General features: G+C 42.9%; 1 protein-coding gene across 1 annotated transcript; it reads right to left on the minus strand.

Moving 5' to 3' along the window:
* Nucleotides 1-6: 6 nt before the first annotated feature.
* tinagl1 (tubulointerstitial nephritis antigen-like 1) lies at nt 7-13,823 on the minus strand. Its single transcript, XM_041240751.1, has 11 exons — nt 13,264-13,823; nt 11,846-11,909; nt 9,402-9,494; nt 9,161-9,275; nt 8,449-8,569; nt 7,964-8,114; nt 6,613-6,802; nt 5,722-5,767; nt 3,095-3,218; nt 405-450; nt 7-158 (listed from the first exon to the last, which is right to left on the minus strand). Exons 1-11 carry the CDS (start codon nt 13,571-13,573, stop codon nt 15-17), a joined length of 1,404 nt encoding a protein of 467 aa, XP_041096685.1. The 5' UTR covers nt 13,574-13,823; the 3' UTR covers nt 7-14.
* Between the last annotated feature and the right edge of the window lie 2,012 nt (nt 13,824-15,835).

Here is a 15,835-nt window from a genome sequence, read left to right on the forward strand (position 1 = left end):
GGTGACTCTCTGGCTCACTTCCTGTGGTGCATGTCCTCCATTGTGACGCGGCCCCACACCCCGAGGACAAACGTCTCGATCTCACACTCGTTCTCTCCGCGGGCGATCTTGAAGTAGCCGTTCTCTCCCCAGTTTATGCCCCAAGAATTGGCTGCAATCTGCATGTGAAAAATGATAATAAAATGAAGACGACATGTTGAATTGGACACTTATGATTTCATTTTACTTGTCGCTGTTAGTTATTTTTTAAAAAGCTGCCGTAAGGATAGCATCGCCATAATTTAAAATGGAATCCTAGGGTAGGTCAGTTTTAACATAATGTCAATATTGTATAGAACACACAAAGCAAAATGATCCTTCTGCTATTTCCGGATCAAGTGCTGTAAACAAATACAGATTCTTACCCAGTATTTGCTTCTCTCTCCATTATACCCCCTCTCCTCTCCCCATCTGAAACAATAAAAAAGAGGTCAGTTTACAGGAATGTAAAGTGCTAACAACAGCACAAACAGGACAGAACAGTGCATGTGATTGAAATGAATCCGTCTGCCATTTCACTGGGCTTTGTTTCCGATTCTAAATTCCTGTAGACCCGCTGCACCCTCATTCCTCAGGTATTCTGAAGGCCGGCTCTCACCGGAGCGGAATTCAAGCCGGCCAGCCTCTCCTATGGATGCCATTGTTGCCAGGGCAGGTGTTTACATAGTATTAATGAAATGAGCTGGAAAGAGAGGACGCGACAGGCAGCCAAAGAGGACTGCTAGTTTGGGCTTTGCTTTGCCACTCTTCTCCTGCTCTGCATTCGTTGCTACACATATTGAATGGGTCAGGATTACAGCACCAAGCATTTACTGTGCTGTACTCCTTTGCTCCTCGTTTGCACTATCGATAAGCAGGACAAAAGACTCGGAACAAGCTGGAGATCAATTATCTTTCTGGGTACTGGGTGTCATTCCATTTTTATTTGATTTTATGTATGTTATTGGCTCGTTATAAAGTTGGAACCGAGTTAAATAGTTCATCAATCTGCACCTTGAGCGTGGGTTAATTGGCATAGCTGTTCCAGTAAGCTAAACTGAAGTTAAGAGTTCAGGTAAAGTACAGTCTAATAGTGGTAACGGACAATTGAATATTTTATTGCAGTGTGTCAGTGACAGTGCGCCCTATTCAAACAGCCTGCAATGCTGTTAAAGGAGACTGGTACAGTTGTGTACTCTCTCTCTCTCTCTCTCTCTCTCTCTCTCTCTCTCTCTCTCTCTTTCTCTCTCAATATGTAACTAATATATTCAATTGAAATGCTATTTACTGAAACTAAATTAGGATCGATTACACAATGGGCTATCTTTGACTTAAAAAATAAATAGCAGCTCCACACACAGACAAGGCAGGCATGCCTTTCTTTTTTTAGTGACATTCAAATTTATTACTTGCCGGTTGTCATTTTAATTCCCAAAGTCATTTCCTCGATGAGCCAGAGGAAGGAGAGCCTCCTTTTCCTGTCACCTCCCCTTTCCCCTTCCCTCACAAACCCTGACCTTCTTCCTTCTCCATCCAGGGAAAAAAATAAAACCCAGCAGATTCTTCAATGGAACCTCCCCCTCCTCCAGACACAATCTAATCAGCAGCTCAAAACAATGGCACTTTCACAAGAATGGACTTGAAAGCACTTTCCATCGACGTTCCCCGGAGCAAGCTATTGAATTACTTCATGGAGCGCGAGGGCAGGGTTTTCTCATTAAAACACTGCCTGGCTTCAAAAGGAACAGCGGCCCCTTATTCTGGGAGCCTACAGGAAAGCATTGGCTCTGTGAACGGAGATCAATAAAATGTGGACATCAGTGTAAACGGTCGTCCTTATCGGAACGTTTTGGCTCCTGCTCTCGTTTCAGCGTATAAATGACTTTCCTTCTTCATTAAGTATTTCTAGTGATTTTACTGAGTGTCCTGTTGGGTCCTGGTGTTCGCTGGTTTGAAACCCCCCCCCGTTCATGGAATGAACCAGTTCAATTCCCAACCCCTCCCCTCACCCCTTCACCTTCTCTCGAGAATGCTCTAACCATATTGGCGGGATTTTCCCCTCTTGTTTCCAGCCGAGTTTCAAATGAAATATTTAAACTATATAAAGTGTCTCAAGGTGGGGGGCCTGCAGTTCACTTGAGATTCACTTTTTAACTCTCTTGAATACAATGAGCTCTCCCAGACACGTGTAGAAACAGCAAGGGTCTATCTTAATGATCTAAACGTAGAGGGTCCTAACATCGGCCATCCTTAAAATGTATCACCCCTGGAAGAAAATGTCCATACAGAGTTAAAGCATTTAGATTCAGCACTGTTTCAATTAATTAAAACAAACCTAATAAGAATAAACTGAATAAATAAAACCTATTCCTGCTGCAGTCACTGTAGCATTGTAATTTGGGTTGCAAAGCTCTTGAAAGCAAGGCTGAACAACCCTTAACTCTCCTGACATTCTCTGTGCACCCACCTATTTCTTTATTGAAAAACGCAATCTGTAATAAACTGCTCCTGGCACACTGCCACTGCTTACCACGCCACCTGTCCCGGGGCAAACTCTTCCCACGTTCTCCTGAATTGTTTAAATGAGTTCAAAGAGAGCTGGAAGACGGTAGGGCGTGTGCTTGATGGGGCTGGTGCGGTTCTTCACCAGGCAGTGATACACACCGTCTGCATTTCTCTTTATTACTTAGTGGTGACAGGTTCATTATTCACTCAGCCAGTAGTATGAACGAGAGTAAACTCTGAAGCAGCACGGGTATTATTAGCAATTCAGATGTTTCTTTAGACTAACACTATGGATTAGCGGTCTAGAGATAAATGATGAGTCATTTCCGTGGTTTGGTCGTATTTATACACTATTAAAAACGATTGTGCACATACTGTGTGTGTGTGTGTCTATATATATATATATATATAAATATAAAAATGTGTTTTTTTCACAGAATCTCCCTAGATTAGCTATAGTTCCCCTGTTTTCAACCACAATGCAAAAGAGCCGGGCTCCTCTGCATGTGCCTTTACAGAGCTTTTAACCTCCCGATGAGACAGAATCCAGTGCAGTAGAAGCTGTTCTTACCCGGTGATCTTGACAGAGTGTGTGCCGTGCTTCCTGAATTGCGGTGGCTTGTTGTTGTTGACCGGAGAGTGGCGGTAAACCCCGCTCTTGTACACAAAGAAATCTTCGTAGACTTCCAGAATGGCTGCGGAGGAGACAAACATCTTAGTAAAAACACGCTAAACGGTATCATCGTTTTGGAACATGTTTTAAAATTTTAAATGGTAAGACAATTACTGACAAACAGGTATTGAACAGGACAGCAAAGCAACACATTCAAGCAATGAGATGTGATACTGCATATTCTACTCTAATTTATTAATACTGCATAGCACCTTCCATACCACAGTATCTCAAAGAGCTTCTCATGTGAAAATAATGCAGTATCGAGAGTAAACAATTATAATAATAGCACTGATAATAATAACAACAATAAAAAAAACATTGAAGAAACAAGAAATGAATAAGAATGATGGCTAAAGGTGCAGGGGGGGTGACTGTATCTAAAGAAAGCACACTCTGATTTACAAAGTATTTCACAGTCAAACTACGGACTGGAAGGTGAATCATATTGATTTTCCGTTTGGAAATCCTTACTTGGAAGGTTCGTTCTCTACCTCTTAATTTAGGGTTGCACATTTACAGCCCAAATGAATGGTGTTCCTGCAGTTCATTTAAATAGCTGGCATTGTTGGGACAGATATAATGGCAGCTTTGCCCCTGTCTAGTTTGAGAGGTCAGTGGTAAACCCTCCACCTTGTGTCTTACACACTCACGCCCCAGGCGTCTGTTTGAAATCGTACAGGTTGCATAGGTCAAAGGTTGCGCAAACTGGGTTTAGCAGTTCAGTACTCATTACACAGTGAGAAAATGATTTGGGACATGCACTTAGCAATGCTAAACAGAAAGTTACATTCTTTGACAAAAGAAGATTCACGCTGAGGCTTGACTAAATATAACAGCCTACATACTTTCAATGTAATCCTAAAAGGCAATCCCCCCCCCCCCTCCGCCCCAAATGGTAATTATCCAATTTTAAAATAAAAATAATAAATACACACTTTTTTATTTCATTACTACATTTAGAGAAATCCTGTCAATTTCTTCCATACAGAAAATCTGGACATTGGACCAACTTTATTTCCGAAACCTTCCTAATAAATTGCCCACTCCCTGTGGCCTCTGCGCTTTGCTCCCTGGGCTGACTGACACAGTGGTCACGACCCTAATCGACCCTCCTGTTGCATTGGCACTGGTTCAGGCAGCTGCCGCGGGGCTGGGCTCAGCCGTGTGGAGACAGGGAGGGTTCACTGTGAGCTGGAGGGCATGAGGCAGCCACTTGCATTGTGAGGAGAGGGCAGGCATGCTTCGCTTTACACACCAATGTGTGGAATTTGCTTAGGAGCACAGAAAACTGGCAGCACGCTGCTGAAACTGATCTGACAAAAAGGGAGAGAGGGAATAAGCTGGACACAGGTTTGCAAGGAAAGGAGAAGAAATAAGGGATGAGAGAGGGAAGGAAAGACAGTACCACTGACCAAGAAATTACATTGACCGTATAAACCCATTTTGACAGGTATGTACAGCGGAGGGGAGAAAGAATGTAAAGAAATGAACCGAAGGAGAGAAAGAGGGAGGAACACTGAGTCACAAATGCTATGGGACCACGGTAGGACACAGCCTTGCTGCTTAGGCCTGGCCTGGCTTGGCTGACACCACTGACACCTGCACTGTGCTGTTCATATCTGTGCCATTGCCAAGCATTCCAAATGCATGTGCTCATTCATTCTTTCACTGCACTGTAGTGAGCACAGGAACAGAGTGGGCGATTCTCACTACCGTCCTAAACAGCACAGTGAGTCTTCATTTCAGTAACAAACACGAGACTGACTCAGCCATGCACTTCATTTAAAAAGTCATTTAAAAAACAAAATGATTTGACGTCCTTGCATGAAAGGCTAGCTGTGAGTAACCGTCAGTTAAAACAGCAAACACACATTCTGGATCAATATCCTTTGTGGTCAAGAGGTTAAAAAAGCTGCTGGCTCCAGCAGTCTGCACCTCACCAGTACATACCAGCGCTGTAATAAGAGGCAATGAGGCGTTCGTTATTACAGAGGGGAGCAAATGGGAATGTCCTTGCTGGAACACTGAATGAGATTGAAAGCTGCCATAGAACAGGGAAAGAATGGTTTTTCATTGATTCTGAAATCAAGTGGAAACTATGATGGGCGTGGCCCTGACCACCAACAGGCACCTCAAAGGAATACTTCATATCATCTACATTTCCTTCCTCAATCTCTTTATTATGAGTTTTCTGCATGATGATCGTATTGTTTCTGCTCAAGTCATTATTAGTCATTCTTACTGTTTCAGTGCGCAGGGCAACGCTATTAGGCTTGAGAAGTACCTCTTTAATGAATGCTATTTGAATTAATATAAAAGTGCTGTATGAATGCCCTTAAACTTTCCCACGGTCCAGTCCCCTCGCGTTTTGAACTTTCCCACCCTTCTTCTATGTTGAGTGGGGTGCACTCTAGCCCTCGTTATTGTCCTTACCTATCAGGATCGATACCGGAAACAAAGAAAAAATAAATGCACCGTTTCATAACAGTTTTACTGTTAAGAAACGGTATTAAAAAACGTACCTTGTACTGGCCCGTTATCCATAATTTCTTTCATGATTTCCTTTTCCTGTTTGCAAAAAGAAATAAAATCATTGATAATAATTAACCCTTTGTTTCGGGGCTAGTGAAGCTGTTCACCAGTTTGGTTACCATTATAATCCCAGCACATTACCCTAAAGAAGACATTGGAAACAATGGAAACACGATGGATTTGAAACCAATTATCCACAGTCTGGTATTGAGATGGCAATGAAATGGATTTAGTGGTTCATACCAAGTTGTGATACCATTGGTATGTCAGAATATGGTAGGCTAACCCCCCTGCTAGTGCTGCAGGATGGTACCATCCTGTTGCATGCTGTGAGGGAGTGTGAGGGTTTTGCACTCTTAGAAAGCTGCTTGTTTCATCGCACAGGTACAACGTTTGAACATGTTTTCTTTTCTTTTTATTATTTGCCTTTATTGCTTTAATTGTTTGTTTGTTTGTTTTGTTTATTTGTTTTAACAACATCTTTAAGAATCTATTCTCCCAAAAAAAAGTAATGCCTTGGCTTGTTAAAACCATAGGGCTCCCGATCACACCCACTTCCTTTAATTGCTCATAGAAACTGCGTTTTTGTTGTTCCACTCAAGCACAAGTCATCAAAGAAATCTGAACACATCTTGGGTTCACAGCCCAACTCAGCCACTCACCTGTACGAACTTGCTCTGTGCTCCCATTCTAAACGCTTCAACCATGGCATATTCTACAGCATATAGACAGAGTCAATACTTGACCTCTGCTCATGCTGAGTTTGTCTCTTTCACTTGATTTGTGTATGCGGGCTGTACACAACCATGTGCAAGAAATATACTCTCATCACGAGTAGACGTAGCCCCCAAACACATCCCATTTTGCAAAGCGCTGCTTACATTGGAGGAGATTCTGTAGGCGGGGGTAGACTGGTAGATATCATTGGTGGAGGATGATTGACTGGGGCAGCGGGCGGTGGCTTGCCTCTTCCCCCGACCCACCGATTGGCTGTGCATCATGCACGGAGGGCGCTGGGAGGCGGAGTCTGTCTTTGAGCTAGAGAACGGGTAGCAGTCCTCTGTCACAATGCTGTCCAGAGAAAGAAGACAAGGTTCAGTCAATCAAGGGTCAAAAACAACTACCACAAGGATGGCAATAAGTCTCCTATTGCATAGCGGTTTCACCCAGGTTTCAATACAAGCTTGATTAACCCCAGTGTAGAGGCACCATGCTCAGGTGTGTCTTATTAAACTCATACTAAAAGCAGGCTAGGCAGTAAGAGTCTTTTTTTCATCCCTGGTACCATAATTATCAGTATATAATGTGCACCCTTTTAATATTGGGAGAATTTATGTGTGTTGTATACAAATTACGCATTTACAAGGTGTGCTGTGTTGGTCATAGTAGTAGTAAAATTGTACTTTTTAAAGGTAAAACAAATCATTGATTCACACTCGAACAACGCTTTGATGTGACAGGCCTGAAAGACGAAAATATTAACATCACGGAAATAACAATTAAAAAGGCAAGGCATAGATCCAATCTTTAATTAAAGTCACAGTCACAATAAAAAAAAAAAAATTTTCAGTCACAAGAGACATACTTATTATTTTAATTATACATATTCTGTACAGACTATTTTAATGAACATGCCAGTGGAATCTAAATCAAAAGGATGTATATTATAACCTTTCGAAACATACACTAAAAATATCCTCTAAACCAACCAAATGGCCCACTTTCTTCTGCCCTTAACTATAGTCCCATAGTATCTATTTCTTTAACTTTTAAAATAAAAAAATGTATAAGAAGCACAGTTTCTATTTTAAATGCTGCATCTATATATAAACTTTTGGGGATCAAGTTCTTGTCACCTGTAGTATAATATTCAGTCCATGTGAGAATACAGTAGTTTCAAACATAGCGTTGACAATGAAAGAAGGAGAGTCTCTTAGGCCAATGTCACTCATTAAGCTGAGGGAACAGTAACCCACTTTGAGGCTTGGTTTGACGCTCTCAGTTTCAGGAGACAAGGTTTCAGGCCACTGCATTGCACACCAGGGGAGACTTGGGTTTTGATATAGCAAAGGTGCCTAAGGTTTCAAGTCCTTGCTCCTGAAGTTGCTTTGTGTTCCCTCAGCTTTAGGATGCAGTCAAGTTGGGAGCATCCCGAATCTATTTCAGTGAGCTGTTAACAAGAATCCCAAAGAGGCCGCCTCCACGCTGGTGTAAACATAAAATAACCCCTACCCTCTCCTGCGCAGGTACCACCAGGCTCCGTCGATCTGCCCTCCCCTGCAGCCCCCCTGGTTCCGCGTGTCGCAGGAAATGAGGTTCTGAGGCGACAGCATGGGGGTCATGTGACCCATGGACTGAATGGAGATCCTATCGGAGGCCACGGCTGGAGAAAGGGGCGGGGACAGAGACACAAGAAAGCAGTCAGCCCAGTAAACAAAGAGTAAATACGAACTTGTATAGTGGAAAAAGAAGTGATCTAATTGAAGACTAATTATGTTTAATTTGTCTACAGCAGGCAAGTATAACGGCTTTGTGGTGGTGGAGGGCAGAAGTAAGAGCATGCAAAGGAGTGGCTGTGCTGGGAAATAAATGTAGCTAGTCTGAAGTGATCATAGCCGAATCTGGTAGAAAGTCATTTCCCAGCGTTGTCAATGCAGTACAGCAGATTACATGCAGGTAGTTTGCTATATGCTATAAGCGCCTGTATGAAGGCTTACCTGCAGTGGAAAAAGCCCAGGATGCAGCACAGTTTCCCTGGTCCAGAGGCTCGTGGATTTTTCCTGGCCACTTATCTGCAGCGTTGAAATAGTTGGGCAGAAACACGTTCTCCAAATTCGTCTGCCAGACCAAGGAGAGAGGGATATGGATCAGATTCCATGTGCATTTGAATTAAGACAGATTCCAGCAGAATGGTAACACAAGTAATGTGCTCTAATGAAATCCTCACAATCTTTAGCATTTGTTTTTGGGAGCTGGTCAATGCCCGGAGAAACCTTTTTCAGCTTCTCAAGCTGAAACAAACAGGGACCAAACTCCTGCATGGTCTAACGGTTAAAAGGATCGAGAGAGAGAGAGAGAGCAGTGTTACGTAAGAGAAGGGGGATTAACAAAGCCTGAGCTTAGGTTGCAAAGAGAGCTCTCCAGGTGCGTTTCGTGTTAATCATTGTTTGCTCTTGGTGAGCTCACTGAGGTGTCCTCCTTTAAAAAACACAGGAGAGGTGTTTGAACACTGGCGCTAACATGAGTCTCACAGAGATTCATTAACTTGAGTTAGCTGACTGCGTTCACTGCATGCCTGCCAAGGAGTCTCACCTCCAGCTATACAAGCAGACAGATAATTCTCTGGCTTTGAGGGGGCATGTCGAGGATTATATTATAGTACAGGGTCTAGGGTTTACATGTAGATACAGGACACACGCTTTGTCTCACCTTCATCTCGTTCATGTTGCTCACGGTTCGGGAGGGCTTGTTGGTCCCCAGACGGTAACGAATTCCCTCATCCAGACTCATCCCCCAGAACTGGCTGTAGTTTCCGGCTCTCCAGCTGTAAACCATGGGATCCACAAGCCACAGTTAGCACGGTATAGTATTCTGCCCTGGGAGACCGGTACGACACTCAGTGTGATAACAGGTTTGACCGTCGCCATTGAAGAAACCCATCCTCGCTTACCCATAGTTGCCTCTGTTAATAGCGTGGATCATGTCTGCTTCAACGAGACAAGCGTGGTTTTCACAGTCCCATCTGCCGTCTTTGCTGCAGGTGCTAAAAAAACAAAAAAGAGACAGGGGCTTCTTAATCTAACTCCTGTAAAAAAAAAAAAACTTTTACAATGTGGTAATGTTGCAGTTTACTAGGAGCGGATCTTGAAAAGACCCTTGACCACTTCCGAATCCATGACAACAATGCCGCATTGTAACTGCAGTACAGTGAACTTCAGTGGAAGTTACCTGATAGTTATAAGACGGTGTTTCAAACTGCAGTCTAATTACAGAAGTTACTTGCCCCACTGCAAACTTACAGCACGCCGCCTCCAGGGACAAACGTCACCTTTTGATTTTCTTAAAAGCGAAACCACTTCCTGTCCCTCTCATTTTAAACGTTGTATTTGAGAAGGCCTGGTATTCGGCAAGTTGCTCTATCTGAAGTTTAGTCATCACAGAGGCTGAAGACTCAAGCTACATCGATGCCTTTTAAGGAGACGGACACAGAGAAACTCCAATTTTAGTCAGTCAGCAGGCAAAGCCAGTACGGTTTCCATGCGTCTGGAAAAAAAAACTGACTGAATTTCTCACCAGCAATGCTGCCAAGCGTTCCCCCTGGATTGCTGTGCTGATCTGCTCTGTTCAAATTCACTGAGCTATCGAGACTATTTCAAACAAGCTTGGCTGAGAGTGTGAGAGATGACAGGGAGCAGGGAACACAGCGTGCATAGCATTCATTCTTGAGTCTTGCAAGTACTGTAAGTGTCTGTTAAAGTCAAAGACTTGTCAAGTAGGACTGATGATTGGAATTCACTTAAAACTACATTGTGTAATTGCTTACTGATCTCTGTCTAGTTCAATTGGCATGCTCATTTTGCAGTTATCATGCTGTCCCCTAGTTATGAGGTTGTGACTTTGTGCTTCTGTAGTTATCTTTTTGGTATGTTTGTTTGTTTTGCATTAGCTATCAAAAGTAGATCTACACAGCCTTGTTTCCCCATGAGTGGTAGACAGAAACACACAAAGCCACACACACACACACACACACACACACACACACACACACACACACACACACACACACACACACACACACACACACACACACACACACACACACACACACACACACACACACACACACACACACACACACACACACACACGGTATTGTATTGAAAAGATTTCTAGAAGACTCTCCAAGCTGAGGATGTTGTGACTTGTTTTGTGGCTGATTTGATAATGACTTGGCTTCTCATTAGAAGCACCTGGGGCCAAGGTGAAACAATACCGGGGTCTGCTGCCAAGCCAGAGAGCAGCGTTTAAGTCAGCCAGCTACACACTCCTTGAGCCCCCTTCCGGAGTTACTAAACTCCAAACCAGCTGTCCTCACCTCAGAGGTACACATTACTAGCTACAAACTCAGATATAGCTGCCAATCTGAACCAGTTGACACAGGACCTGTCTGGTGCTGCTAGTAATCTGTACCAGACTGAAAATGCCCAATCTAGTGCCTTGAAAAATGTTGATACAAAATATTTCAAAATCCCAACATTGAGAAAGAAAGCTTTGGCTTTTGCTGCCTCCACAGACTGGAATAAACGACCCACACAACTCAGACCCAGGGCGTCACTTTCTCATTTTAAGAGATTGTTGTTTCATTTGAACCCAGTACAATAGCGCATGGCTTGTGAAGCTGTGTGCTCGCTGTATGCTTGTATGGCTATGACACATAACCCTAACCTGACATCGCAATGCTAACCTTACTAAATCCAAACCTTAAAGTCACCAGCACATTACAACATATCTAAGTCCCTCTTCTATATAGTTTGAAAACTATCGTCTCTACCACTACCACAGATGCTATTCAAAGTGTGGAAGCTAACTGTTTCAAATTCACACTGTCCTGTTACATCTTGGCTCAGCAGTACTATTAATACATTGCTAATGCAAGCGATGCAGGAGCTTTCAAAGTTATGAGATTTGATTTCTAGCCAACATGCACTTATCTAAGCTCAGTGATCTCTGGCGACAGTTGAAAGAAATTAAGCCATCATCAAGTGAATATATAAGAGGCAGATGAATCGTTCTGCACTGCCTGCTTTGAAATCCTAACCTTTATCCCATTCATATTGCAATCCAAATCTGCTACAGTCTAATAAAGTTTATTGTCTTTTAGTCGAAATAAATAATTAAACTACAACAAAGCTAACCATAAAAACCAACAAGTAAATTTTATCTGACATGAAAGAAACATGAACATGTAGATCTTTCATTCTCCCACGTAAAGATGCAAGGCTTTAAAAACAGTGTTTAAACAACTAATGGAAGAGCTGAACTGGGAGCGGAGCCCCATGGTTTAATGGAGTTCAATAAAAGCAGAAGAGAAGAGGTGTACAGCATTGCACTCACCACAGGTTGCAGTTTTCCTTGTAGGTAGCCCCTGATGGGAATCTGTGCCCATTTCTTTCACAATCTGTGAACGACAGATGAAAATGGCATTGAGTATCAGGGTGACCTACCATGCTATAAACATTCCTGCTGTGACTATGTGTGTCGGCCACAGGAGCAAATTATTCATTGTGAATAAGCAGAAGCATTGAGTACTTGAGCAGCTATCATACCTAACACACACACACACACACACACACACTGCTGAAGTATACCTTTTCAGTACAGTAGGGAGACAAGGGGGAAGGTGTTAACGTCTATTTCCTTCTTATGTGTGAACTAAGTGACCAGATTTAGGGGATATTTATGTTCACAGCAGCTGCAGTATAACATACATGCAGTAGAAGTGCATACAGTACATGTGCATGTATATAGTAAAGTACAAAGCATTTTAACTGCAGGACAGGTTAATTTATTCCTACTACAAACACAACTTACAAGACCTAAATAAACATGACAAGGTCATCTTTACCTTTCTGATGTAACCCAAATGCCTGCCTTGCCTTTCGAAGCCTGGGATCAGCATTCAGTCAAGGAAAACATGTACAACTAACCCTTATAAACATCTACTGCATAACACAGCAGAGAAGTGCAAGCAAGTCGAAAGCATGATAAAGCACGGGTCGTATGATGGAAAGACTGAGACACTGATCAAGGTTCATACTCTGAACGCTACAGTGATTCTGGTTTCTGGCCAGTGGGGAAAAAAAAAATTAAAAAAAGAACATTATGTTAGTGTTTGTTATCAAATTCCTGGGTTCCCTGGCAAACTGCAATCCTGGCTGCCAGCCAGCCTTCCAGCAAGCAAGCCAGCCCCCTACCGTAAACTGAGCATTTAAAATACCTGCCCAGACCTTTCCAGCACCCACAGTGTGTTACTCTGCAACAGGAACAGACCTCCTCAGCATTGCACAAATTCCTCGCAATGAAAGCCTTCACTCTTTGTGTTGCAATACAATTCAACAGGATCCTGGTACAGCAGCATGCTGTCTGATGTTGCTATGGATTGGTGCATATCACTGCATGCAATCAATTAGGACTTTCATTGGGGGAGATATTTGAGCCATTTCAGGTTTCCTGTATTTTGTACAGATGGTGCCAGTATCTCCATTCACAATCACATTTCAACATGAGACAGTTGCACATCATTTAATAACCCTTAGTGGTATAATGTACTGACTATAATGTTCTCAACTAAAATCAATTTGTTTTGAATGGTAACAAACATACGATATGATATATACCCTGGTTTATTATTATTATTATTATTATTATTATTATACAGTTTAAATTTACAATCTGCGCATTTTTTTTTTTTTTTTTTAGATATATATTTTATAATAATAACTGAAGCAATTAGTGTGTTTTTTAGTGCTTACATTTTCTATAACCAGATGGTTGTGGCTCCCCCAGGCAGTGACCCCAGAAATCGGGGCAGCAGTCAGAGACCGTCCTGTTGCAGAACAGGTCACAGTAGCAGATTGTGTCGAGGTACGGTACGGTGCAGGAATCTTCCCGCCCCGGACAGCAGCCCCCTCTGCGCTCACAGTACGAGCCGTACGGATCCCGGATCCCCCCCAGATGAAGGGGCGACTGGAGCTGCCTGCGAGTCCGGATGAGCTTCACCGCCCGCCCCTCCTCTGCCACCGATAGCAGGACGAGCACAAATGCCGCAGCCAGGAGCTTCATGTTGTTCGACAAACGCGTGCCTTTTAGAAAGGGTTTGAAACGTCAGTTGGCAGTTGATTTAAAACCTGCAGAAAATTCAAATAAAAAAATGATGACAACAATGAAGCAAACATTGGAACCTGTATTAGCTGGTCACCAGGGACCTGTTATTATTGGTGCTTACCCCGAGGGAGTGTACCGGAAAGCAACACCATTATAATACCAGTGTGTTACCCTGAAAGTAATACAATGGCAGCCCGATGCATTTGGCAACCATGTTACACGGCAGGTTGTGATACATTGGCACACAGTCTGGCACTAACAGATTATCATGGAACCGCTATGGGGAAGTACGAAAACGTTACAACGTGGGCACCATTCTAGCATTGATGCAGAACCATTGCAGCTGCCCTGGCGCTACCATTGCCCCTCAGTACATTACCACTGAAGATCAGATACATTTCTGCGCTTTACTCCTGCACCAGTTTCCTGCAATGCCAATGCTGTGTCTCCACCAAGTTCCTCTGTTGAAAGTGATTTGCAGCAGCCCAGGGAGAATGTGGAGGTCACGGTTTCCTCTGGTAAATGTTATTGACGCCAAAAGGAAAAACACACACACTCAGTAGCCTCTCTCTATCTTTGCAAGGGCACGGGTCTACTCTTTTGATACTATTGTTAGAGTTTTATGGCCAGTTTTAGCCAGCCTGGGCCCTCGGTCTGTCACTCTCTTGAAAATAAGGAAGGGTTATATAAACGAGCAAGTCATGAGAGGGTTTGCGTCACTCCTGCATCCTGGTTCTTTGATATCACTGGTGCACTGCTACAGTAAAATGCTGATTACTGACTTTTATGTTTTGTAAATCCTGACTAAGGCGCATGGCACTGAAACGTTGATTTGAGTTTTTATTTAATGTATCCAGCAACAGATTTTAGAGAGTGCCGTGAGATAACTTGACTTTACAGTACAGTGCTCTGAAAGAAAGACCTTCTCTGGCTTTTCCCAGCATTACTGATTGATCGAATCTACCCCTAGGTTTCTTTATAAGTTCCAGTTTAATACTGCTTGAGTGTAAGCTTTTATAATATCGCAGCTGCCCTTGTTGTGAAGGCAACCATGGAAGCACTACTAGTCTTCACAACCTTGTGCTATGAATGACTTCTAAAGACTTTAACATTCCTGCCAGGTGACCTTGACATTGCATTTGACCCTGTTTCACACCCTGCAAAAGAATGTCTTTGAATTGGGGGCTCCCTTCATCAGTCAAAGACGTCATTTCAAACAAAGCTGCGCCGTGCGTTATAAACCGGTGCTGCTCCAGCGTGCGCACGCCCCAGGTACTGAAAGACAGTCTTCTGTGATGCAGGCTGCAGTGTAGAGTCATCAAGCATAAACCTGAGACCATGAGGTCAGCTTTAATAATCAATATGTTTATTCCTTTAAAGGAGTACTTGTAACCCTTCTGAACTTGCATGATATTTCATTTGCTGTAATCTGTTTCTCATCCTGTGTTTCTCATCCCTTGTCAATGATGTGTTCTTAATTGTCATCTGTTCCTGTTTCCACGCTCCTGGGTATTCGGCATGCATAGTTAAGTCACCAGGATGTTTTACCATTGTGGAAGTGTCCGAGAAGGCTTAAGGTGGAATGAGACTAGCCAGTTAAAAATGACCACTAGGAATGTGCTTTCCCACAGTGAGTTCGTCAGAAATTGCAAATGTTGCAAAAACCCTATTGTTTAAGAGAGGGAAGAAACGACCCCCTAAGTGTGCCGCTAGTGATAATTACTTCTGCTGAACATTTATTACAGGCTTGCTCAGAGACAGCCTGGAATGTATGTGCTGGCAATATAGAAACATGCCAAATACCCAGGAGTGCAGTAATAAATGAGATTTAGGAGCACATGTGCAGAAAAGGCACAATAAACAAAAAGGTAATATGCGCATTCATAGGGTTTAAAGCATCCCTTTAAACTCTGCTATCCACTCTCTTCTTCCTCGCTCCACCACATTGGTCAAATTACATTGCGTTCAGATTGTTTCAAATACAAAATAATTTGGTGTTTCGATCAAACAGCGTTAAGATCAGCCTCTGCTCAGGACCGTGATACAAGCCCCTTTTACCATTGCTTAGTTTTCGATAAAAAAAAAAATGTATGAACGTCAAACTAAACTACCTTTGGACCTGACTAATCTTGTATTATAAACCTGAGTGTCTCAGCCAATCAGATTCTGAGCAGGCAGTCTTTCTTGCCTCACTTGTACCTCCAGTGATCACCCTGTCTA

The sequence above is a fragment of the Polyodon spathula genome, unplaced genomic scaffold (genome assembly GCF_017654505.1).
Source record: "Polyodon spathula isolate WHYD16114869_AA unplaced genomic scaffold, ASM1765450v1 scaffolds_672, whole genome shotgun sequence".
In the NCBI taxonomy this organism is placed as follows: domain Eukaryota; kingdom Metazoa; phylum Chordata; class Actinopteri; order Acipenseriformes; family Polyodontidae; genus Polyodon; species Polyodon spathula.